Raw genomic sequence first — 25,397 nt, 5'->3', positions numbered from 1 at the left:
CGGCCACAACCTCAGTCTTCTTCACACCCACTTTTTTTTTTGAGACAGTCTCGCTCTGTCATCCAGGCTGGAGTGCAGTGGCACAATCTCAGTTCACTGCAACCTCCGCCTCCTGGGTTCAAGTGATTCTCCTGTTTCAGCCTCCCGAGTAGCTGGGATTACAGGCATGCCCCACCACGCCCAGCTAATTTTTGTATTTTTAGTAGAGACAGGGTCTCACCATGGTGACCAGGCTGGTCTCGAACTCCTGACCTCATGAAGCCCGCCAAAGTGCTGGAATTACAGACATGAGCCATTGGGCCCAGTCTACACCCACAATTTTTAACAGAACAGACCAATCTGGGGGAAAGTCAGCAGGAGAAACTAATAGACAATTTGACAATAAAGAATCCAGGTGTGGTAAAAATGATTTATTTTTGAAGCACAGTAACAGCTATGCAACTGGGAGCATTTCATTTACCTGTCCCATCTATGTTTTTGTGTCACAAAGACATATACTAAGACTTCGGAAAAATTCCAAAGGGGATTACACTTGAAATGTGCTGTGTTTTCACTTTTTTTTCTTTTTTGAACTTGTCTTATTCACAGTGAATCAAATAAAATAGCTTTACAGCTTACTAAAACTCAAACTTGTTCTCAAAGGAAGCAGTTTAAACATTTTAACTGAAAAATCAGCAACACATCGATTCTACATCAGGAAACCGAACCAGTGGACAAAAAGTAGCTCTAATAGAAAGCGTGTCTTGTCAAAAGGTTAAAAATAAAAATAAAGGCCCAGTGCAGTGGCTCATGCCTGTAATCCCAACATTTTGAGTCTCTACAAAAAACAGAAAATATTAGCTGGACGTGGTGGCGCAACTGTAGTCCCAGCTACTCAGGAGGCTGAGGCACAAGGACTGCTTAAGCCTGAGAAGTCAAATCTGCAGTGAGCCCTGACTGCACTACTGCACTCCAGCCTGGGTGGCAGATGACAGAGTGGAACCCTGCCCCGTTCCTCTCCCCCGCCAAAAAAAAAACCCACACACATCATGAGGAAAATCCAACTTATTTACAAAGAGTGGGCCATCTTCAGGACTGAGATCCCAATATGATACAGTAAAACTGTGGGTGCACCGTCCTCTTTGGAAAAAGGGGGTGAGGAACAGGTCTGTCTCAATCCATGCTAGGAATCTGGTTTTAAAAGATCAAAGGAGTCTCAAAGAAAAACCTAACATCACTATATGCCACAGGGGTGTCATTTACCATGAATGAAAGGGCTGGGAACACACTCTCCCTGAGGTGCCCCCCAGGCCTGCCAACCTCTCATGAAATCTGGTAGTAAACTGTCAAGAGATCCCTCTGAACCAGCAGGCTGCAGGAAGCTTGTGGGGTTGAGGGCTGGTCTTCTCCTGGGAAGTACCTCCTGCTTTCCCCAAACTGCCAAGCTACCAAGCCCTCTAATGAACAAATAAACCATAGCCTGGAGGGCTGGCAAGGTAACCAGAATGGGTGGATGCTGCCAGGAGAGGCCAGGGTCCCCTGAGGATTCGGGGGTCGGCACTCTGGCAGCACCATCTCACTTCTTAGCCATTGCAAATGGGTAGGCCCTTTCTCTTCAAACCCAGAGCAGTAGCTGGCTGAAAGAAACAGCACCAGGAGGATGGCAATAAACTCTGACTGAGCGCATGTCAGCTTTCTGCTGACCCACCTGTAGATTTCAGAGCAAAAGTCCTGACTCACCCAGTCCCAGTTTAACTGTGAAGTGTGGCTCTCGTGCTTACAGTCCCAGTTACTCAGGAGGCTGAGGCAGGAGGATCGCTTGAGTCCAGAAGTTTGAATCTTCAGTGAGCTATGATCACACCACTATACTCCAGACAGAGTGACAGAGTGAGACTCTGTCTTTTTTTTTTTTTTTGATGGAGTCCCGCTCTGCCGCCCAGGCTGGAGTGCAGTGGCATGATCTCAACTCACTGCAACCTCCACCTCCTGGGTTCAAGCGATTCTCCTGCCTCAGCCTCCTGAGTAGCTGGGACTACAGGTGTGTGCCACCATGCCTGGCTAATTTTTTGTATTCTTAGTAGAGACAGGGCTTCACCATGTTGGCCAGGTTGGTCTCAAACTCCTTACCTCAAGTGATCTGCCTGCCTCAGCCTCCCAAAGTGCTGGCATTACAGGCGTGAGCCACCATTCCGGGCCGAGACTCTGTCTTATTACAAAAAAAAACACACACACACAGAAGAAAGAAGAAGAAGAAGTAAAAGAAGGCGGCTCAGCTGGTACGGTAGAAGGCCTATTCTGGAAACTGCCATGATGGGTGGCTAAAAAAAAAAAAAAAAAAAAAAATTGAAGATACTTAACCGTGAGCCAAACGGTATGTGTCTGTGTGGTGTGTGTGAGTATGTACATGTGTGAGGCTGCATATGTGTGTGTGTGTACATTTGTGTGGTGTGGGGTATGTGTGTGAAGGGGGGTGAAGGTCCCAGAGGCGGCCCTGGGACAAAGCGCTCCTGCCACTCGTCCCCAGCATGGCACAGCCACACAATTCAGAGCACAGCAGAGCCCACACCTGGAGGCTGGGCTCCCCTTGCAGGTGGGGTTAGCAATAGCCAACATGAAAAATTCCAGATAGCAAACCTCCCCTGGCCACCTGACTACATATTTCAAACATTATCTGATGTAATGAAATTCAAGACCATTCACAGTCTTTTTTAAACTTCTGACTACAACCCACATTGAGGTTAGTTACACGGTTGCCAAGAGGGTAGGGACACAGGCTAGGTAACAAGAGTTCAGACTCAGCCTGATTGCACAGGGTGCGCTCTGACCTGTCCCAGTCCGCTGTTTGTGGTGGTGACCCACTAAATTGATTTTGTGACCCACTTGTGGATTCTACTGCAGCTTGGACCTGCAGTCTCCGTGCACATGGAAAATCATTCCCTCCACGGAAGTAGGTGGGCCTCCCCGCAGCAGGCCCCAGCCTCAGTGAGTATCACCAAGTGCCACCAAGCCCCCACAACCCTGCTGAGGAGGAGGAAGCAGGCTTCCCTAACCATCTTTAAAGAAAAGGGGGCGCCACGGTGGGCCCACTCAGGTCCAGGCTGGCAACCATAGGTCCACCCGTCCAAGACCCAAGGCGAGGCTGGGCCATTCCCTGCAAGGGCGTGGTGGTCCCTTAGCGCTTGCCCAGCGGCGCCCCAGCGCTCTGGGATCTCTGCACCAGGAGGATGAGCCTGGCGAGGTCGGAGAGCGCCGGGAACGCGGCCATCACACGGTCCACCTGGTCGCGCGGGAAGACGCTGTAAAGCGCGATGCGAGCCCGGGCGCGAGCCTCCCCCTCGTCCTCGGCCGCATACCCTGAAAGTCCCCCAGTGGCGCCGTCGCCCCAGGCCGGCTCCGCCCAGGCGGAGCGCCCAGGGAAGCGGTCGGAGCGGGGTAGACGGGCCCACGGGTCGTCGGGCAGCCTGCGCGAGGAAAGCAAGTCGCCGTGCAGGTCCCTAGGGCGGTGTTCGCCCCGCGGCTGGAGCTGCAGGCCGGGCGGAGGCGGGAGGTCGCCTGGGGAGAACTGGCTCTCCGGGCTAGGGAGGCTGAGCGGGCCTGGCACCTGGCAGCCCGCGGAAACCCAGTCGGGCCCTCCCAGTCGGGGCGTGAGGCCACAGGCGTGGCCCTGGGGAGGCGGCCCGAGGGGCCCCGGGTCGTCGCTGAAGGCCAGCCGAGAGAAGCTCCCCTGCAGGGCGACCAGGTCTGGGGACCCCCGCGCCAGCGGGAGGCTGTGCGCAACTGGCTCCCGGGGTGCCGCCCGGGCTCCTGCGGGGCCGCCCGGGGCTCTCGGTGGCAGCTGCTCCTCGGCGCCCGCGCCAGGCCTGGCCCCTGTCTTGGCGCGGAGCTCGTCGGCCACCGCCAGCTGCGCGTGGTGCGGCCTCTCCGGGTGGTAGAACTTGCACTTGATGCCATAGGTGCATTTCTTGCCTGAAAGGGGCGGGGGCAGAGAGGGCGAGGCGTGAGGCCGGGGGCGCGGAGGGGCAGTGCTGCCTGGTGCATCCGGGGAGTGCCAGCCCGCCCGCCTCTCCGTGGAGAGTCCGCCAAGCAGGCCCCCAGGCCGCCGCGGACTCCGAAGACTTAGCGCTCTGGAAACGCCTCAGGATCTGGGCTCGAGACCGAGGTGGGGAGAAGTGCCCAGGAGGCGCGGTCGGCTGGGCACACTCATCCCAGGGTATGCAGAGGAGTGTCGGTCCCAGGTCCCTTTGACCAGGGACTAAGACCAAATCTCTGGATTCAAAGACTTTCAGCCTCCACTTCCCCAGGAACCCTGTGGATAAGGCCAGGCTTAGGGAGTGGGCGGTAGGGAGTGGGCGCTCCGGGCATAGAACTGCCCCTGCAGTGCTGCCTCAGTTCCTACCGTTCTCCCTGTTCGCTGTGTTTAACGCTTGCCTTCACCCTGCACGCTGTTCTAACAGAGTCGTGAACAAAAGATCAAGTGTTACCATCCAGACCCAGGGCTTCTGAGAGTGAAAGGGGGAAGGAGTCAGCCTGAATGTATGCATAGTCACCTAATTCTAACAAGAATTGATTGACTGTCACCCAAGCCTTTACTGAACTTGGAGACATCAAATAACTTGGTGAAGCAAGTCTGTGAAAGAGCTGACTAGAAGGCTGGCATCCCCCTGGGTGCTAGGATAAAATTCTTAACTCTTCATGGATAGCAGTGACCAAAATCCATAAGGTGGGGGGGTGGGGTAGGGTGAGGACAGAAGCTGCCGGGGGCCAGGTGAAGGGACTGAGACCCGCAGCTGGGTTTGTGTCCAGCCTCCTGGCTTCTCAGACATAGCGTTGCTGTGTGCATGATCTCTGCATCCGACCGTGGCATGGGACCCTGGCTCCCATGAAATCACCAGCCAGGATGTCAGTTCTGCAATAACCCTGTCAGGAAAGTTCACTCTCCAGGGTGGCATAGCTGGAGGGCAGAATTTGGGCAAGAGCCCAGGCTGCTGAGCACCAGGCCAGTGCTTTTTGACTGTGCTCCTGTACTGCCCCCACATAAGGCCCTGAACAGGGCCCGCGAAGCACTGGGCACTACCCACCATAGGGACAATGCTGCCAGGATGGCTCTGGGGGCTTCGGCTTCCTGCTCAGGAAGTTGCTCAGGGAAGGTCCGTGGCGGCCCAGGGGGTCATCAGGAGGCATGAACCTGGAAAATAAGCACAGGCGCAACTGCAAGACCACCTGGGATTTGCCACCAGCACCTGTACAAAAGAAGCAGGCCCAAGTTCCCCGAGAGCACCAGGAAGCATTCGGCCCTGGGCCCACCATAACCCAGCAGGATGTCACAGCATCTTAAAGCAAAAGCTTCCCTTCACACTGAACCCCATGCAGAGCACACAGCACAGCTCTGGGCTTCTTTGGGTGTTTCTCCCGCTGTGGTTCAAGCCAGCAGTGTCAGAATCACCTAGCAGCTTAAAAGTGCAGTCATCTGAGTGCAGTGGTTCACATGGGTAATCTCAACACTTTGGGAAGCTGAGGCAGAAAGATCCCTTGAGCTCAGGAGTTCAAGACCAGCCTGGGCAGCATGGTGAAACCTTGTCTCTACAAAAAGTAAAAAAAAAAAAAAAAAAAGGAAAAGAAAATTAGCCGGGTGTGGTGGTGAATGTCTTTAGTCCCAACTACTCGGGAGGCTGAGGTGGGAGGATGACTGAGCCTGGGAGATGGAGGCTGCAGCGATTCGTGATTGTGCCACTGCACGCCAGCCTGGGTGACAGAGTGAGATCCTGGCAAAAAAAAAAAAAAAAAAAATTTGCAGCCTCCGAGCTTCACACAAGACCTGACTCATCAGAATCTGAAGTTGTTCAGGAATCTGCTTTTAAGAACTTCCCCTTTGGAAGGCCGAGGCGGGCAAATTGCCTGAGCTCAGGAGTTCAAAACCAGCCTGGGCAACACAGTGAAACCTCATCTCTACTAAAAAATACCAAAAAAATTAGCTGGGCGTGGCAGCAGGTGCCTGTATTCCCAGCTACTCAGGAGGCTGAGGCAGGAGAATTGCTTGAACCCAGGAGGCAGAGGTTGCAATGAGCCGAGATCACGCTACTGCACTCCAGCCGGGACGACAGAGTGAGACTCCATCTCCAAAACAAGAAAGAACTTCCCAGGTGATTTTTATCCAGGAAAATGAAAGTATAATTGCTCTAAGGGCTCCTCTGGCTTCCCACTGTCCTCAACAAAAGGTTAGAAACCTCTATGAGGTTAACAAACACTTCCAGAAAAGCCAAGAGTGGTGTCATACGCCTGTAGTTCCAGCTACTAGAGAAGCTGAAGAGGGAGGATCCCTGGAGCCCCGGAGTCCAGCCTGGGCAAGAGAGCTAGACTCTGTCTCTAAACAAACAAACAAACAACAACAGTTCCAGAAGGTTTCAGAGTTGTATGAGCTCCTTGAGGCTTACGTCCCATTTCTCCTGTGTTTCACCCCTTGAAACAGAGCTGTGTGACACAGCTCTGGGCTGTGAACCTGCAGGTGAAGAGGTTCAATAGGAACAGGGAGTTTGAATCAGTGAGGAAGTGGACCCCAAATGCTGCCTGCACATACAGCCACCTCACAGACTTAACCTCCTCTGCACACCCTGGGGGCACAGGATCTGGTCGCAGTTTCCAGGCTGCCCTGCCCCCGACCTGCCCTTCTCTTCTCCCTGGCATGGAGCCCTAATGAGGAAGGGAATGCATGCTCAGAGTTCAACAGGGAAAACCCAATTCCTCAGAAGGAAAACGCCCCTTGCTAAGTGAGGTTCCACTTTCTATATAAATACTTTTGTTCCCAAAGCCACTTCCAGGTCATACAAAGGTTCTGTAGAGAGTTTGGGATTCTAAATCAAGGAGGAGATGCTTTTATGGGTTGCTGTCCCCCTAAGAGTCCAGAGTCATGCTGAAGTCCCACTCTGCAGAGAGCTGGGTGATCCCCGGCCCTGTGTGGCCTCCACAGAGCAGCTCCCAGCTGCACAGCCGGCTTCTCAGAATTGGGCCTTGACCAAGAATCTGGGGAACCGCCCACTGTGGTTATTAAAAGTTCCCAAAGACTTCCTCTCCTGCTCTCCCAGGAGCAGAAGCTGTGCCAAGAGGGCCCTGTGGACGTGCCTGGGGCACCAGCGCAGGCGCCCTCGCTCACAAGCGGGCGGCAGGCCCTGCCTCCTGGCAGGCCCTTAACAGAGGCCAGTGCGTCAAAAGGACTTGGCCCCGGCCCCAGGCTGTCGTCAGGCCAGAGATGGCCGTGTCCCTGAGAGCTCAGTGAGGATTTCATAGGCCCAGACTAGCCAGATTCCTCCAGGCCACAGATGGACAGTGAGAGCCACCGGCCTTTTGCAGCTGGAAATGACAATGGGGGCTCCTGCAGGGCGCTGCTGCCATGCCTCTAGCCCTCCACCTCCATGGCTGCAGGAGCAATTGGCCATGGGGACCACAGTACCCCTTGGGGCACCATGTCCTGGGAATAGCTGCTACCACTTCTGGGGCACAATTGTCTCTAGTCCTCACAATGATCTCAGAGGTGACACTATTAATCCCTTTTCAAGCTAAAGAACATTCAGCTCAGAGAGGCTGAGTGGTTCCCCCTTGACTCCCAGCCAGTAAGCGGCAGGGCCTCAGATGGAAACCTCACCTGCCCCAGCCCTTTCTCAAACATCACACTGTGTCCCTGGGTCCAGAGTCAGGAGCTGCTCAGTTGTGTGCAAACAGCCTGAGCCCAGACCTCTCTCCCCATCGACCCTTCCCCGGGCCACGGCCATTCACTCGGTCATTCCTTTACAACTAGTTACTGCACGCCTGTGGGTCAGGCATGCTGGAGACACCACACGTGAGACAGATACAGTCCCTGCCCTCACAGAACTGAGGAGTTTGTCTCAAACCACATTCCAAAAAGTCAGTCAGAGAGCCCAGAATGAGGGCTAAGCTAACACTGCCTGGAACAGAAATGGAAATGGGAGCAACAGGCCAGCTGGCTGTGCTCTGTCACACACTGCTGTGGTCTCCAGACCCCCATCCACCTTGCCAGTGTTGCCCTCACCACCTGCTAAGCGGTTTGTGCCTGTGGCCCTGGTGTCCCTCTCCGCCTCCAGCCATAGCCAGTTGGTCTGGGATGAACTGACCCAAGGGTCCTATTTCAGGGCTACATGAACCAGCCAGGTTCTCCTGAACATTTCAACCCAGAGGTACGGAGACAGTCAGGGCCAGGCAAGGGGAGATCTTTACAGCCCAAAACAAAAGATTCTGGGCGGGTCTCAGTGGCTCACACCTAAAATCTCAACACTTTGGGAGGCTGAGGCAGGAGGATCCCTTGAGCCCAGGCGTTCAAGGCTGCAGTGAGCTGTGATCATGCCACTGCACTGCAACCTGGGCAACAGAGTCAAAGCCCTGTCAAAAAAAAAAAAAAAAATCTGTTGCCCACTCCCATATGTAATTCAAAACTTTTGTTAAAAAAAAAAAAAAAGCAGTGGCTCACGCCTGTAATCCCAGCACTTGGGGAAGCCAAGGTGGACAGATCACGAGGTCAGGAGATGGAGGCTATCTGGCTAACACGGTGAAACCCTATCTCTACTAAAAATACAAAAAATTAGCCAGGCATGGTGGTGCGTGCCTGTAATTCCAGATACTCAGGAGGCTGAGGCAGGAGAATCACTTGAACGCCAGAGGCAGAATTTGCAGTGAGCCAAGATTGAGCCACTCTAGCCTGGGTGACAGAGCAAGACTCCATCTCAAAAAATAAAATAAAATAAGACAAAAACCTGAAATAAGTGAAAGGCAATACAACAAAGTATAGATCTTTTCCATGATGACTCTTTCAATAATCTGAAGTATGCAATTCTGTTTTTTTTAAGTTAGTGGTGCCCTAAGCGCATGCTTGCATGCTTGGCCCACATCTTGGGCTTCTCTGTAGTGTGTCAGATGTGGCCCTGGGAACAGCAAGGTCAGAGCAAAGCAGCCCGCCGAGAATGCGGACCTGGGAGAGCTCTGTCTGCGGGGCTGAGTGACCGGGTGACCCCAAGCTCCGCCACCTGGAGGTGGGCGTGGCCACTGCCCCGCCCCCGAACCCCCGCCCGCCCGGGTGTCAGGACCCCAGCCGGCCGTACCGGTCGTTGACAAAGGAGAACATGAGCAGCCTCTGCTCGATGAACCACTTCCACTCGGGGTTCTCGCTCTGCAGGTCCCGGTAGTTGTCGTTGGAGACGATGACGCCGTCCTGCTCGTAGGCCACCTTCACGATGTAGCGGTCGTCGTAGCAGACCAGGCGCTTGCCGTGCACCTTGCGGGATGGCGTGTACACCAGCACCGCCTGCCGCTCCAGCTCCGCCAGCACGTGCTGCTCTGGGGGCGGGCGATGGAGATGCGGGTGAGGGCCCAAGGGCACCGCCCCTGAGGACCACCCCCAACGCGAGGCCACCCGCCTCCCCACCCGCTTCCCGGGCCGGTCAAATGAGGGCCAGGGAGGTTTTGAGGGGAGCGGGGGAAAAATTTTTCAGTTTTTCCCGCCATAGCGTTCGCTCCTTTCACCCCATTTCACTGAATTTGCCTGAAGCCCCAGGTAAAGCGGGCGTGTGGCTTCCGTCCTGCCCACGTCATGACAGGAGTCCACAAAGCCGTACTCTGCAAGGGAGAGTCACTTTAGAAGGAAGCACTCAGCCACAGCCTTTGTCCTTTTGAGGGATCCATGCCACAATGCCCCTACGGTAGCAGGCATAGAGGCCTCCTGGAGAAAGACATTCCTGTATTAACCGGGACCTTGGTGATGCCTTCAGCATGATGGGGAGCCTTGCCTCCACCTGAAAAGCCCTGCATGGGCCCCTAGCTGGGAGTCAGAGGTCCATCTTCTCCCACCATACAGGAACCTGCCTGGGACACCTTCGGGATGGAGCACCCCATCTCTGACAAGAACATCATAGAAAGCGTCCAGGACTAGGAATCCAGCCTGGAGTCTGGGCTGGGCTCCAGTTCCTGGGTACTTCACCCCCGTTTAATGTCCGTCCGGTTTTATATTTATAAAATGAAGATAGCAACGCCTCCTCTTCTGGTCTCAGAGTGTCTGTAAGTGGACTGAGCTCAAGGGAGTGCGAGTTCTTGCAAAAACTACTCGAGAGACAAACATACACCAGATGGTACAAACATTACAAGTCCTTTTTTGTCAGAGGTTAAAATCTGCATCCCAGGAGGGCCAAATGTTTGATCTGAATTTTGCCTTTGGAGACATGCAGGAAAAAAAAAAATCCATTTGACACGTAATAATTACTCAGGTCCCTCAAGTTTAAGTCCTTTCCCATATGACACTGTTGGCTGATTTTTAAAAGGTGCATAATGCAGCTATGGTACAAAGAACAAAAATAAAGACACCACATATCCAGCATCTCCTTTGAGAAACAGGTGGTGGCTCATGTTTGGAAGTCCCCTTTGTCCCCTCAGTCTGCAATCCTCTCCATTCCCCTTAAGCCTTTAGGATAACCCTAGTTTTAGAACGCCGTGTTTATAATTTCCTTGTTTTTAGTTTTAAAAATGCAGATTATGAGAATCATTTTCTTTCTTTTTTTTCTTTATTTTTTTTGACAAGATCTCACTGTGTCATCCAGGCTGGAGTGCAGTAGCACGATCATGGCTCACTGCTGCTTCTACCCTCCAGGCTCAGGTGATCCTCTTACCTCAGCCTCCCGTGTAGCTAGGACTGCAGGCATGCACCACCACGCTCAGCTAATTTTTGTATTTTTTGTAAAGATAGGGTTTCACCATGTTGCCCAAGCTGGTCTCAAACTTCTAGACTCAAGCATCCACCCACCTCAACCTCCCAAATTGCTGGGATTACAGGGGTAAGTCACCATGCCCCGCTGAGGACTATTTTCAGTGTGATTACACATTAGTCTTGACACAAATGGAATCATACTATACCTATACTTAAGCAGCTTGTCTTTTTTGTTCATCATTGTGTTTGTGAGGTTTGGTTATGTCATATGTTCATCACTGTTAGTCTTGCATCTAAGTCCCTGGCACAGAAGAAGCAAGAGCCTCTTCAGGGTATATCTCCAAGGGTGAATATGGATTAGCGGTATGGAAGGCACTTTACAAGGTAATGCCAAATTGTTTTCCAGAGTGGTGATGCCAAGTTACATACCGAACACAGCACATAAGACAACCTTGCCGACACTTGGCATTTTCAGGCTTTTGAATTTTTGCCAATCTGGTGGGCACAAAATGGCCTCCTACTGTGGTTTTATTTTGCATTTCTCTGGTTGCTAATGAGATTGAGTATCTTTTCATACGTTTGTATGTTTATATGGCCATATATGTTTCCTTTTCTGTAAACAGCTTATTCATGCTTTAGCCCATCTTTCTGTTGATTCATTGTCTTTTCTCATTGATTTGAAGAAGTTCTCTCTAGACCTAGGCAGTAATCCTTCATCAGTAATGTGTGATGTATAACCCACCCCCACACTCTCACCCCAGTTTGAGGCTTATCTTTTCACTTTTTTGTTTTTGTGGTATCTATTAATGAATAAAAGCTTTTATTCATTAATAGGTTGAGAGGGCGGTAGGGAGTGGGTGCTCGGGGCATAGGACTGCGCCTGCAGTGCCGCCTCAGTTCCCACTGTTCTCCCTGTTCGCTGTTTCATTAATAGGTTGTGTGGGCCTCTTTGGGTGTTTCTCCCGCTGTGGTTCAAGCCAGCAGTGTCAGAATCACCTAGCAACTTAAAAGTGCAGTCATCTGAGTGCAGTGGTTCACATGGGTAATCTCAACACTTTGGGAAGCTGAGGCAGAAAGATCCCTTGAGCTCAGGAGTTCAAGACCAGCCTGGGCAGCATAGTGAAACCTTGTCTCTATAAAAAGTAAAAATAAAAAGGAAATTAGCTAGGTGTAGTCAAATTATACCTGACATACATGTATGTATTACATTTATTACATCATACATAATAAATAGTGAAATTTATTCATCTTTCCTTATAAGTTTGCATTCGTTGTGGCTTATTTAAAAATTCCTTCCCTACCCCAAAGGAATTTCTCTACTTTTTCCTACATTATATTTAAGTATTACACTACTGTTGAAATTCACCATTCTTCATATTCAAACCATAAAGAATAATTCAGGACAACCAGTTCATGACAGGGAACTGAACACAAGTATTTATATTTCCTCCTTCTCATAGTTCCAATGTAATGAAAGGTGGAGGAGAGCTGTAATCATGTTAAAAGTAGGTTTGGGGACAGCAGCAAACCCCGGATTTTGACATATTTTAGGAAGACAGAAAGCAGCGAGGATCTTATTGATTGGGGCATGAAGGGAACCACAGCCCAGAATGTGTGCAGAAGGCTGGAGTGGAGGTGGGAGCCATTTCCCTGCAGTCTTGGAGCACTCCCAGTGGTGGAGATGGAGTGGACGTTGGTAAAGTCAGGATGACTAACAGGTGAGCTGAGCTACTCCCTGGCAGCTGCTCCCAGGAGCATGGACGTCCACTCATTTCCCATCCCCATCCCGATAAACAAAGTGAAGATACAACCAGGAAGGAGGAAGCCTCCCATTGTTGCTGTTGACCTCCTAGAATAAAACCATAAAACCATCATCATCCTGCCATTGGAATAAGTGGTGGGCAGAGGTGCCAGGCTGCCTGCCTGCCTGCCTACTCCATGCCAGGTATACTAAAGTGAAAACTGCCAGTCAACACAAATGGTCCGCACTGCCATTCAGGGAGAAGTTATCATACTAGGAGAGAAAACCCATGGCAATTGCACAGATACACAGTCATGTGCTGCATAACAATGTTTCAGGCCATGTGTGTGACAGTGGTACCATAAGACTATAACAGAGTTGAAAAATTCCTATCATCATAGCCATCCTGACCTTGTAGTGTGACACGTGACTCATGTGTCTAAGGTGATGCTGGTGGAAACACTCTACTTTGCTGCCAGTTCTGCAAAAGTCTAGCGTGTACAATTATGTACAGTATATAACACTTGATCATCATAATAAAGAGCTTTGCATCTGATCTCTTCTCACACGTGAGCATCCCTAATCCAAAAATCTGACCAACATGATGTTCAAAGGAAATAGTCACTGGAGCATTTGGGATTTGGGATTTTTGGATTAGGAATGCTGAACCAGTAAGCATAATGAAAATATTCAGGAATTCAAAACACTTCTGGTCCCAAGTATTTCAGATAAGGGATACTCAACCTGTTTAAGAAGCCAAACAACAAACAAGACCCTGTTTGTTTAAACCACAGTGTTCTCACCGTGCCTAGTGGCTCATGCTTGTAATTCTAGCGCTTTAGGAGACTGAGGCGGAGGGATTGCTTGGGCCCAGAAGTTAAAGACCAGCCTGAGCAACATGGCAAAACCCTGTCTCTACAAAAAACAAAAACTAGCTAGGGCCGGGTGTGGTGGCTCACACGTGTAATCCTAGCACTTTGGGAGGCAGAGGAGGGTGGATCACCTGAGGTCAGGAGTTCAAGACCAGCCAACATGGTGAAACCCCATCTCTAATAAAAATACAAAAATTAGCTGGGTGTGGTGGCGCGTGCCTATAGTCCCAGCTACCTGGGAGGCTGAAGCAGGAGAATCGCTTGAACCTGAGAGGCAGAGGTTGCAGTGAGCCAAGATCGTGCCATTGTACTTTGGCCTGGGTGACAAGAGTGAAACTCCATGTTGAAAGAAAGGAAGAAAGAAAGAAAGAGAGAGAGAGAGAGAGAAGAGAGAGAGAGAGAGAGAGAGAAGAGAGAGAGAGAAAGAAAGAAAGAAAGAAAGAAAGAAAGAAAGAAAGAAAGAAAGAAAGAAAGAAAGAAAGAAAGAAAGAAAAAGAAAGAAAGAAAGAAAGAGAGAAAGAAAGAAAGGAGGGAGGGAGGGAGGGAGGGAGGGGGGAGGGAGGGAGGGAGGGAGGGGGGAGGGAGGGAAGGAAGAAAGGAACCAGCTGGGTGTGGTGATGGGCACCTATAGTCCCAGCTACTGAAAAGGCTAAGGTAGGAGGATCTCCTGAGCCAGGGGAGAGCAAGTCTGCAATGAGCCATAGTGAGACTCCATCTCAAAAATAAATAAATAAATAATAAACCCGCAGGATTCTAATATTTGTAGCTTAAAATATTCCTAGCTGATTGAAGAATTAAAAATGAAGAGGCTGGGTGAGGTGACTCTTGCCTGTAATCCCAGCACTTTGGGATTTTGAGGAGGGCAGATCACGAAGTCAAGAGATTGAGAAAATCCTGGCCAACATGGTGAAATCCTATCTCTACTAAAAATATAAAAATTAGTTGGGTGTGGTGGCGCGTGCCTGTAATCCCAGCTACTCAGAAGGCTGAGGCAGGAGAATCACTTGAACCTGGGAGGAGGAGGTTGCAGTGAGCCGAGATCGTGCCACTGTACTCCAGTTTGGCGACAGGGAAAGATTCGGTCTCAAAAAATAAGAAGAAGAATTCCCTGGGTCTCAGTTTTCTTCTTCTTTTTAAATAAAGAGATTAGATGAGGTATTCAGTAAATAAATATTACCTGACCAAATAAATGTCTCTTTCAAATCCTATAAACTATTAGGAGTGGAATACAGATCCAGTGTCTCTTCAGGTATTAAAAGGTGTCAGGCACAATTATTTTGATAACTTAACACACCAAAAGAGTAATTTGTTCATTCATCTACTCAACAACTGCTTAATGAACACCTAATTTTGAACTACTTATTGAATACCAGGTGTTAACGCTAGGTGCTAGGTGCTAGGTGATGGGGCTATGGCATTGAACAGTCATAATCAGTGCCTTCATGGAGCTTATAGCACAGTGAGGAAGACAAACATCATTAAACAAACAACTAAGTAGATATTTGACTATTGATGTTAGAAGTGCACCAAGGAAACGTGTCTAGTACCTCTTGGGCATACATCTGCTCCAGCATACCTTTGATAGGGGTGTCAGCTCTTGGTGGGTCCTTCCTCCAGGATGGAACAAAAACTTTGATGTAGGTATGTCCTCTGTCCCTGAACCAGTCCACAGCCAGCTTGATTCCCCGGCAAGAGAAGGTTTCTTTATTTCCATGGCTACAATGGGAAAACAAGAAATCTGTAGAGACACTGCAAGTGTTCTTAAGAGTGATTCCCTGTGAATATCCTGGATCACAGTCTCATAATCAAGAGGGAACCAGGAAAATCTACATATTAGGCCAGGAGCAGTGGCTCACGCCTGTAATCCCAACACTTTGGGAGGCCGAGGTGGGCAGATCATTTGAGGACAGGAGTTTGAGAACAGCCTGGCCAAAATGGTGAAACCCCATCTCTACAAGAAATACAAAAATTAACCAGGTGTAGTGGTGGCACCTGCAATCCCAGCTACTCTGGAGGCTGGGGCGGGAGAATCACTTGAACCTGAAAGGTGGAGGATTCAGTGAGCCGCAATCCCACCACAGCACTCCAGCCTGGGCAACAGAGGGAGACTCTGTCTCAACAATAACAACAACAACAACAACAAAACACACACATATACACACACAGGAAAAATCTACATTTTAAAGATAGTTCATTCTTTCATTCACAAATAATATCCATTAACAAGAACCACATAGCGTGTGATAGGTATGTAGAGGGTCTTGGGCTCTGTGATAGCTAATACTGAGTGTCAACTCGATTGGATTGAAGAACGCAAAGTATTGTTCCTGGGTGTGTCTGGGAGGGTGTTGCCAAAAGAGATTAACATTTGAGTCAGTGAACTGGGAGAGGCAGACCCACCCCCAATCTGGGTGGGCACCATCTAATCAGCTGCCAGCATGGCTAGAACAAAGCAGGCAGAAGAAAGTAGAACGAGCAGACTTGCTGAGTCTTCTGGCCTTCATTTTTCTCCCATGCTGGATGCTTCCTGCCCTCGACATCAGACTCCAAGTTCTTCAGCTTTTGGACTCTTGGACTTACACCAGTGGTCTGCCAGGGGCTCTTGGGCCTTCAGCCAGACTGAAGGCTGCACTGTCAGCTTCCCTACTTTTGAAGTTTTGGGACTTGGACTGGCTTCCTTGCTCCTCAGCTTGCAGATGGCCTGTTATGGGACTTCACTTTGTGATCGTGTGAGTCAGTACTCCTTAATAAACTCCCCTTCGTATATACATCTAGCCTATTAGTTCTTCGCTCCAGAGAATCCTGACTAACACAGCTCCAAGGAGAATATATTCTGAGGACTAACAGACAAGACCCTCTCTTTAACCGAAGCTAAGAAAGATCAACATAAGACAGAAAGGAGTAGCCATCTACAGAATCACTCTCACCCTGAGAGATGGTCGTAAATGTGTTATTGGGTTTCCCAAGTCCAAGCAAGGAGGCCAATGCACCTCAAATTCCACAGAAGACTTCAGTGGAGGCAATAAGGAGAGAGTGGTTTGAGATCAGGCAGGGCCTTGCAGACAATATGGAAGATTCCTTTCTTCCTCCTAAGAGGAATTAAAAAGCCACGGAAGGATTTTAAGATTTGAGGTAGATGATGTGATGTGATGTGATGTGATGTGATGTGATGTGATGTGATGTGATGTGGTGTGGTGTGGTGTGGTGTGTGTGGTGTGGTGTGGTGTGGTGTGGTGTGGTGTGGTGTGGTGTGTGATGTGATGTGATGTGATGTGATGTGATGTGATGTGATGATTCAAAAAGCCCAATCTGAGGCCAGGGGTGGTGGCTCACACCTGTAATCCCAGAATTTTGTGAGGCGGAAGCGGGTGGATCATGAGGTCAGGAGATCAGGAACATCCTGGCCAACATGGTGAAACCCTGTCTCTACTAAATATACAAAAATTAGCCGGGCGTGGTGGCGCGTGCCTGTAATCCCAGCTACTCAAGGGGCTGAGGCAGGAGGATTGCTTGAACCCGGGAGGCGGAGGTTGTAGTGAGCCGAGATCGCGCCACTGCACTCCAGCCTGGGCGACAAAGCAAAAATTGACGGTGACTTGGACTAAGCTGGTGGTGGTGGATGAGGGAGAAGAGTAGGTGAACTTGAAAGATATTTATTTAGAAAGTCAAATCTCCAGAACTCAATGACTGATTGGATATGGGAGTGATAGAGAAGAAGGCATCAAAGATGACTCAAGATCTCTGGCTTGTGTAACAGGATGGTGGGCTATTCACTGACACCAGGAATTCTGGAAGGGAACAGGGTTAGAGGGAAAGATCATGAGTTTTATTTTAGACACATATCAAGCTGTTAACATTTCCACTTAGAGGAAATGTTAAGTAAACAGTTATGGTGCAGAGGAGATGCCTGAGTGATTAAAGCTGTAGGCCATCTCTGTGTAAGCAATAGCTGAGGCCACATCATGGACAGAATTTCCTGCTCGCCTGGAGAGAAAGTGAGCGGCCTGGGCTGGACCTGGAGGAACTCTGCGACTTTGCAACTGGTTATAGGTAGATGGGGGGCAATATCACATGGGACTCAGGAGGGACGGATCTAAGAAGCAGGAAGAAAACTAGAGGGTGCGCATCAGGAAAGCAGAGGGAAAGGGGCCACCAAACGCTGCTCCAAGTGACTGGTGAAACCTGAAAATGTCCCTCAGACTCAGTCAGTGGGGTCAGTGGGGTTTCGCTGGAGGGAGACAAGTGGATAGATTTGAGATATTGAGAAGGCAAAATCAATTGGACTTAGCCATGGATGAGGCAGAGCCTGGCCTCAATTTAGATCACTCTGCCTCCTCTTCCACCTTCAGATCCCAGCTTCATCCTCACTTCCTCAGGAAAGCATCTGCTACTCCCTAGACTCCATCAGATCCGTCTCACGAGCTCTCAATGCACCCTCCCGCTCCTTCCTGGCACTGGGGAACATTCGCACCCATCCAGGGGATCGCCTGGGTCTCCCTTCTTTAAACCATGAGCTCCTCTTGCTCACCACCCAACTCTCAGTGCCCAGCATTGTGCCTAATAATTGTAATGACCCAATTTAAAAGCCGTTGAATAAACGAATGGCTAAGAAGAAACTCAGCTGAGAAGCAGCTAGAAGAGAAGCCAAAGCAAAGGGAAGAGCTGACTGGAAAGATCCAAACACAGGCGTGACTGACATGGTCTAAGGATCAGAAAGACAGGCGTGGGGCTGGAGCACAAGGAATGAGCTCGGGCAACAGGTGTAAAGGGAGAGGCAAGGATAAGTTCTTAGAGAGCCAAGGACCACCACGCCACTCATGCCCTCTCCCGAGAAGCCTGGCAGCCAACCCATATGCAGACAAGGATGACATTTTGAATTCGCATTGCTGTGGTCTCTCTCATATGTGACCTTTTCTGCTATTTTCTCAGGGGAGATTAGGATAGTCACAGTTTATAAAAGAAAAAGGACGCGGTGGCTTATGCCTGTAATCCCAGCACTTTGGGAGGCCGAGGTGGGTGGATCACCTGAGGTCAGGAGTTCAAGACCAGCCTGGCCAACATGGTGAAACCTCGTCTTTACTAAACATACAAAAATTAGCTGGATGTGGCAGTGCACACTTGTAATCCCAGCTACTGGAGAGGCTGAGGCTGGAGAATCTCGTGAGCCCGGGAGGCAGAGGTTGCAGTGAGCTGAGATTGAGTCACTACACTCCAGCATAGGTGACAGTGTGAGATTCTGTCTCAAAAAAAAAAAAAAAAAAGATAAATATCCCTTTCACTATTGAGGCTGAACTCTGAGGCTTGTACAGTGAGGAGAAAATATCAACAGGGATGTCTGTGGTCAAAAGGAAGAGGAAGGCCAAGCGCGGTTGCTCACGCCTGTAATCCCAGCACTTTGGGAGGCCAAGGAGGCAGGATCATGAAGTCAGGAGATCGAGACTATCCTGGCTAACACGGTGAAACCTGTCTCTACTAAAAATACAAAAAAATTAGCTGGGTGTGATGGTGTGCACATGTAGTCCCAGCTATTCGGGAGGCTGAGGCAGGAGAATCGCTTGAACCTGGGAGGCAGAGGTCGCAGTGAGCTGAGATCGCACCACTGCGCTCCAGCCTGGGCGACAGCGAGACTCCATCTGAAAAATAAAAACAAAAAGAAGAAGAGGAAGCAGATCGCTGGTACCTTCCAGGCCAGCAGAAGTTGAAAAAGAGGGAAGATGGAAGGAGGAGGAGGTCCTCACCCCGCATCCCTACTCCGGCTCTACCCAGCCCAGCCATACAGGAGGGGGAGATGGAGAAACATCGAGACTGTGTGAACAAGAGGCTGAACCAAAGGCTGAACCTTTGTTTTTCAGCACAACCCGGGCAGGTTGCAAGCCTGTCAGAGAAACCTGGTTTCTGTAGGGCTGCCTTGGAGGAACATAGCTGGAGAGGTGAGTCTGAAGCAACACCCCATCCCTCACGTGCCCCCAGGCCTAGTGGACTGTCCGGGGATGGACAAGCTGGTGCCAGTGAGCAGACAGCACTTTAAGCCAGTATGGCTCCCAGAAGGCCACTTCCATGTTCCCTGTTTAGAGGCCAGGCCAGCCCAGCCACTGTGCAGCAGAACCCAGTGAGGGTCCCAGACCCCTCTTCCAGCCAATACCAGGTCTCAAAGGCCCCAGAGGCCATCTGAGACGGGAGGGGGTGGAGAGAAACCACAGAGCCTGAGTCGCCGAGGAGACAGAAGAAACGGAGGCCCCACCTGAGGTACACTGGCAAATGTAAGATGTACACGCCCCCCACACCTGAAAAAGAGGGGAAGAGATCGTGCCCGTCATAGGAAATGAGGTCCGTTTTCTGTGTCCCTGAAGCAGTAAAGTGAACAATTGATGACACCCTCCCCCACATCACCCCGAGACACATGCATCTCTTCAGTGTAGTCAAGTCCACCCTCGGTTAATTCTCAAGAGAAAATAGCACCACCACAATTATTTTAAAAGTTGTTTCTTGGCCAGGCGCAATGGCTCACGCCTGTAATCCCAGCACTTTGGGAGGCTGGGACGGGAGGATCACAAGGTCAGGAGTTCAAGACCAGCCTGACCAACATGGTGAAACCCCGTCTCTACTAAAAATACAAAAATTAGCCAGGCGTGGTGGTGCGTGCCTGTAATCCCAGTTACTCAGGAAGTTGCGGCAGGAAAATCACTTGAACCCAGGAGGCAGAAGTTTCAGTGAGCTGAGATTAAGCCACTACACTCTAGCCTGGGTGACAGAGCGAGACTCCATGTCAAAAAAAAAAAAAAAAAAAAAAAAAAAGCTGTTTCTTAATTGTTGGTCTCTTTTCAGTTCTCCTTACATATTTGCGTTTAACCATTCACAAGTCATCTCTGACACCTTTGGTGGGTGTAGGAGGCAGTGTTCAGTGGTGAGAGAGAGGAAGGGAACCTGGGCCCTGGCAGAGCTGTCAGTCTCCCTTGGAGCCCACTCCCCAGCACACAGACAGGAATGCACACACCAAAGGCATCCACTCATCTGCGCGTTCCTTCACAGACTCAGCGCAATTCCTGAATATCTACTACAAGGCTCTGCATTCGTGCTAAAAAGAGACATCACCCCTGCTTCTTGGAGCTTTTTTTTTTTTTTTAAAGAAATGGAGTCTCGCTCTGTTACCCAGGCTGGAGTGCAGTGGTACAATCATGGCTTACTGTAGCCTCGACCTCTCAGGCTCAAGCAATCCTCCCACCTCAGCCTCCCAAGTCGCTGGGACTACAGGTGCGCACTGCCATACCTAGCAAATTTTAGAAATTTGTTGTAGAGATAAGGTCTGGCTATGTTGCCCAGGCTGGTCTTGAACTCCTGGCCCCAGGTGATCCTCCAACGTTGGCCTCCCAAAGTGCTGAGATTACAGGCATGAGCCACTGCACCTGGCCTTGGAGCTCATTTTTAAGATCTGTAGAAGGTTCTGTCTGCCAGGGCACTTTGCACGTTTTGCCTCATTTAATCATTACAACAAGCCGTTGAGGAAGTTACCCTGTCCCCATTTTACCCTTGAGGAGACTGAAGCAAAACAATGTGTCCAACTCTCTGATCTAGGGGCAGCCTTCAAAACCTGACCCCTTAGGCTGCAAACTCTTCCTCCCTAGTCTCCTGAAGACCACTGATTCCCCCCAACTCCATCTATACCCCAGGATCCAGATGGCAGCTCCTTTGGAACAATAGTAACCCACAGTTTAACTGCTCGTGCTTAGAGAAGGCACCTCATGCCTTTGTTAACCAATACTGTGAACCAGCTCATCAGGCAGCAAGCCAAGAGCCAGGTCCTGGGAAAAGGAGACAGGAGCTGGGAGTTTTGTTTTTGTCTTTTACTTGTTTTTGAGACGGAGTTTTGTTCTTGTTGCCCAGGCTGGAGTGCAATGGCGCAATCTCAGCTCACCGCAACCTCTACCTCCCAGGTTCAAGCGATTCTCCTGCCTCAGCCTCCCGAGTAGCTGGGATGCACCACCACACCCAGCTAATTTTGTATTTTTAGTAGAGACAAGGTTTCTCCATGTTGTTCAGGCTGGTCTCAAACTCCTGACCTCAGCTGATCCGCCCACTTCGGCCTCCCAAAGTGCTGGGATTACAGGCATGAGCCACTGCACCCCGCCAGAGCTGGGAGTTTTGAATAACCAAAGGTACAAATAGGAAGTGGGTTGGCACCTAAGGCAAATTTTGCCTGCCTGACAACTGTGCGTGGGGTAACTGCAATCAGAGTGCCAGCCAGTTTCAGTAACTAGACAATCCAATTGTACACCACTGCATCTTTGACTATTGCCAAGAAGTTCCTGCAAAGGCTAGGGGCTCCCAAAGCAGTCACAGGTGGAGGAAGGTTGTGGCTGTGGGTGGGGGGAAAGAGAGGAGGCATGATTCCTCAGGGGTCTGAGATGTGAAGGGAAGCTGCTGTTGCCAATTCTGTTTCTTACTGGGGGTTCAATTGCAAACACCCTGACCTCACCAGGAGATCTCTCCTCAGCTCAAGACAGGGGAAAGAGAGGGTGAGCAGCGGCTGCTCTGGGAGCTTTCAGCTTACAAGAAATGGGTGCAGACAGGAAGGAGCCCAAGGCTAACGTCGGACAGAACAGATTCAGGTCTGACCCCCAGCCCTGTCATAAACCCCACCATTATCTTTCTTGCCTGCTGGGAACCCACTGAGAGGGGCATGATGAAAACTGAGAGGATGGCCGGGCGCAGTGGCTCAAGCCTGTAATCCCATCACTTTGGGAGGCCGAGACGGGCAGATCACAAGGTCAGGAAATCGAGACCATCCTGGCTAATCCGGTGAAACCCCGTCTCTACTAAAAAATACAAAAAACTAGCCGGGCGAGGTGGCGGGCGCCTGTAGTCCCAGCTACTCCGGAAGCTGAGGCAGGAGAATGGCGTGAACCCGGGAGGCGGAGCTTGCAGTGAGCTGAGATCCGGCCACCGCACTCCAGCCTGGGCGACAGAATGAGACTCCGTCTCAAAAAGAAAAAAAAAAAAAAGAAAACTGAGAGGTATGATTTCAAGCCTGATCTCTCTCTTCCTTGGAGATCCCTTACTCCAGCACAAACCAGAGCCTGCAGAGTGTCCTGAGAGTATAAAAATGTAAACAACAGCCAAAGCGAAAAGCCCTGTGCACTCCAAAATGAGGACACATTTACATGAAACCCTACTCTGGGGCAGTAAGAGGATGTGAAATTATCAGGTGGTTTCCCCCCAAGCTTGTACTTCAAATCCCGCCTTTTCTAGATTTGCCTATGAATGTAAAACAGGCTGGGCACTTGGGAGTCTGCCCGCCCTAGGCAAGAAAATGCTGCAACTGTTGGCTCGTGAGAATTCATGCTCTTCCCACACGCCACGATGCCGTTTTGAACATGCTTTCAATGAAAGATACCTTCTTTTTAAAAAGTTGCTGGACATTATTCTTAAGGCGAGGTATCTATGGACTCAGATATTCAGCTGAATGATCCAAGCTGATGTCCCTCTCTTTGTCACAGAAACATACACACGGCCCTACCTTAAAGGTATGGAGACTGCACTCGGAAACCAGTCTTTGGGCTGCTAGTCCATGAGAGCTACTATTTGAGGCACATGTGGCACCCTGAGGGCATCCTGGGCACCTGCCCTGCAGAGGGCCCCTGTGAAGGGAGTGGGGCCTCACACCTCCCGTCTGCAGCTGACAAGTCCAGGGCTTGTCAACTGCAGCCAGAGCCCACCTGTGCTCTGCCAGGCTCTGGCTGCAGGTCAAGAGCCTATGGATCAGGGTCTCCTACCCTGTGGCCCTTTCCTAGGCCAGGGGAAGAGCAGAAGGAATGGTAATGTCTCAGGGGAACACGAGGCATTGAAGAGAGCACTGAATCCAGAGCTGGCTCTTCTTGCTCTGTGACCTCAGGCGAGTTACTTACTCTCTCTGAACCTCTAAAGAAGAGAAATTCCTTTTTGAGAAAAATGTATTGACCAGGCACGGTGGCTCACACCTGCAATCCCAGCACTTTGGAGGCTGAGGTGGGTGGGTCACTTGAGGTCAGGAGTTCGAGACCAACCTGGCCAACATGGTGAAACCCTGTCTCTACTAAAAAAATACAAAAATTTGACCAGGTGCAGTGGCTCACACCTGTAATCCCAGCACTTTGGGAGGCCGAGGCAGGCAGATCATGAGGTCAGGTGTTCGAGACCAGCCTGGCCAACATGGTGAAACCCAGTATCTACTAAAATTACAAAAAATTAGCCAAGCATGGTAGCACACGACTGTAGTCCTAGCTACTCGGGAAGCTGAGGCAGGAGAATTGCTTGAACCCAGGAGGTAAGAGGTTGCAGTGAGCCAAGATCTTGTCACTTCACACCAGCCTGGGCAACAGAGCGAGACGACAGAGCGAGACTCTGTCTCAAAACAAACAAACAAAAAACTACAAAAATTAGCCGGGTGTGGTGGCAGGCACCTGTAATCCCAGCTACTCAGGAGACTGACGCAGGAGAATCGATTGAACCTAGGAAGTAGAGGTTGCAGAGAGCCGAGATTGGACCACTGCACTCCAGCCTGGCAAAACAGCAAGACTCCGTCTGAAGAAAAAAATAAAATAAAATAAAATGTATTTATTTATTTCAAGCGTTTGTAAAATAGCCACCTTGAATCCTCACCTGTTAGAGATGAAAAGGCCTTTTAAGGTTTAGTTCAACCTCCTAATTGTGTAAATAGGGCTCAAGCCAGGTGACTTACCTGAGGTCACACAGCTGGATGGCTGAAAAGGGAGAGCTGTACAGTCCAATCTGTAGCCACTTGCCACACCTGGCTATTCACATTTAAATTAAAATTAATTTTAAAACTAAAATGTAGAAGCCAGTTCCTTGGTTGCACTGGCCACATTTGAAGTGCTCGATGACCACACGTGGCAAGTGGCTTTGGGGGGACAGGGCAGGGGTGGGCCTTGCCCTCACTGTGGGGAGTTGTGTTGGGCAGCCCTGGCCTAGCAGTCCCATGCCTCTGACCTCCCTTGGTTTCCTTTATGGGGTGCAGCAAGAGGTCCAGCAAAACTGGGAGCAACCATAGGTCTGTTTACCAGGTCCCTGTCTTCCACTCTTCCCACATCATCACTTGTAGTTCTCGTTATGTTGACCCGCCTCTTAAACAAAATGATGAATGATGCCAGTAGTCCTGCTTAGAAGAGCCCATTTCTGTAAAAAGCACTGGGCCAGTGGCCCACTCTGTCAGCCTCCAGAGAGCGGCAGCCAGGCCTTCTGGGTTCAGCCAACCATGACCAATGGCCTTGGGCTAAACATTCTGAAACACTGGGGAAAGAAGCCCACAGAAACTTCTACCTATTGTGTCATGGTTAGGAAGCACAGGTGGGGGTCAGGGTCTGATTCAAGTCATTGTTGACCATTGTCAAGCCTGTCAGGTCCCTTCCTGTGTAACTGAGAGGGTCAGAACAAGGACTGATGGCCTGTTCTAACATTCTCTGTGCTAACAGGGGACACATGGCCTAGTGCCTCCTGAAAGGCAGAGGAAAAGTAAATCCCTGGCCATAAAGCATAGTATTATCTGTAATTTCTCATTCTATGTCAGTGGGTTGTCATATTCTGGGGATGACAGGCCTTTTAAGTATCTATTGAAAGCTATAAATCTTTCCCCCAGAGAAACACATATATGTACATAGACATGCCACATTGTGTGTATCATTTCAGGCCATCGCTGGCTTTGAAGATAGAAGGGGCCATAAGCTGATGAATACAGTCTCTAGAAGCTGGAAAAAATAAAAAGATTCTCCTCTAGAATTTCCAGAAGGACGTTTCCAGGGGACAGAGCCACAGCCAGGAACAGGCACACTGAAGAACATTCCCACCAACAGGAGCCATACTTCTCATCCGCTCAAGGAGGGAAGAACAGGTGTCCCATTCAGTCTTTAAGCCCCTCCCCACCACTGAAAGGCCAGACAGTGCATGAAGCAGTACTGCCTTCAAAAATGGAAAATGGCAATGTCTGCAATACTACAAAACCTCAGTGAAAGGGAATATTCAGAAACCATGTTTCTGAGGTTAATTGAATTTTGAGGTCAACAGATAACAATGAGACACCACTTTGGGTTTCAATCACCCATTGCCTGTGAAGGGT

General features: G+C 50.1%; 1 protein-coding gene across 3 annotated transcripts in view; it reads right to left on the bottom strand.

The window, feature by feature from the left end:
- Positions 1–389: 389 nt before the first annotated feature.
- ZC3H12D (zinc finger CCCH-type containing 12D) overlaps positions 390–25,397 on the bottom strand; it is a 38,995-nt gene continuing 13,987 nt past the window's right edge. For all 3 annotated transcript variants that reach the window (XM_050787152.1, XM_050787155.1, XM_050787153.1), the window contains 4 exons: positions 14,868–15,007; positions 9,084–9,318; positions 5,058–5,164; positions 390–3,945 (listed from right to left, as the gene is read on the bottom strand). In XM_050787152.1, the coding sequence (XP_050643109.1) occupies positions 3,152–3,945; positions 5,058–5,164; positions 9,084–9,318; positions 14,868–15,007 (1,276 nt within the window). In that variant the 3' untranslated portion in view covers positions 390–3,151. The remainder of the gene's footprint in view (positions 3,946–5,057; positions 5,165–9,083; positions 9,319–14,867; positions 15,008–25,397) is intronic.

The sequence above is a fragment of the Macaca thibetana genome, chromosome 4 (assembly GCF_024542745.1).
Source record: "Macaca thibetana thibetana isolate TM-01 chromosome 4, ASM2454274v1, whole genome shotgun sequence".
Taxonomy (NCBI): Eukaryota; Metazoa; Chordata; class Mammalia; order Primates; family Cercopithecidae; genus Macaca; species Macaca thibetana.
Note: the sequence above shows the minus strand (reverse complement) of the source record. Positions and strands in the feature narration are given on the sequence as shown.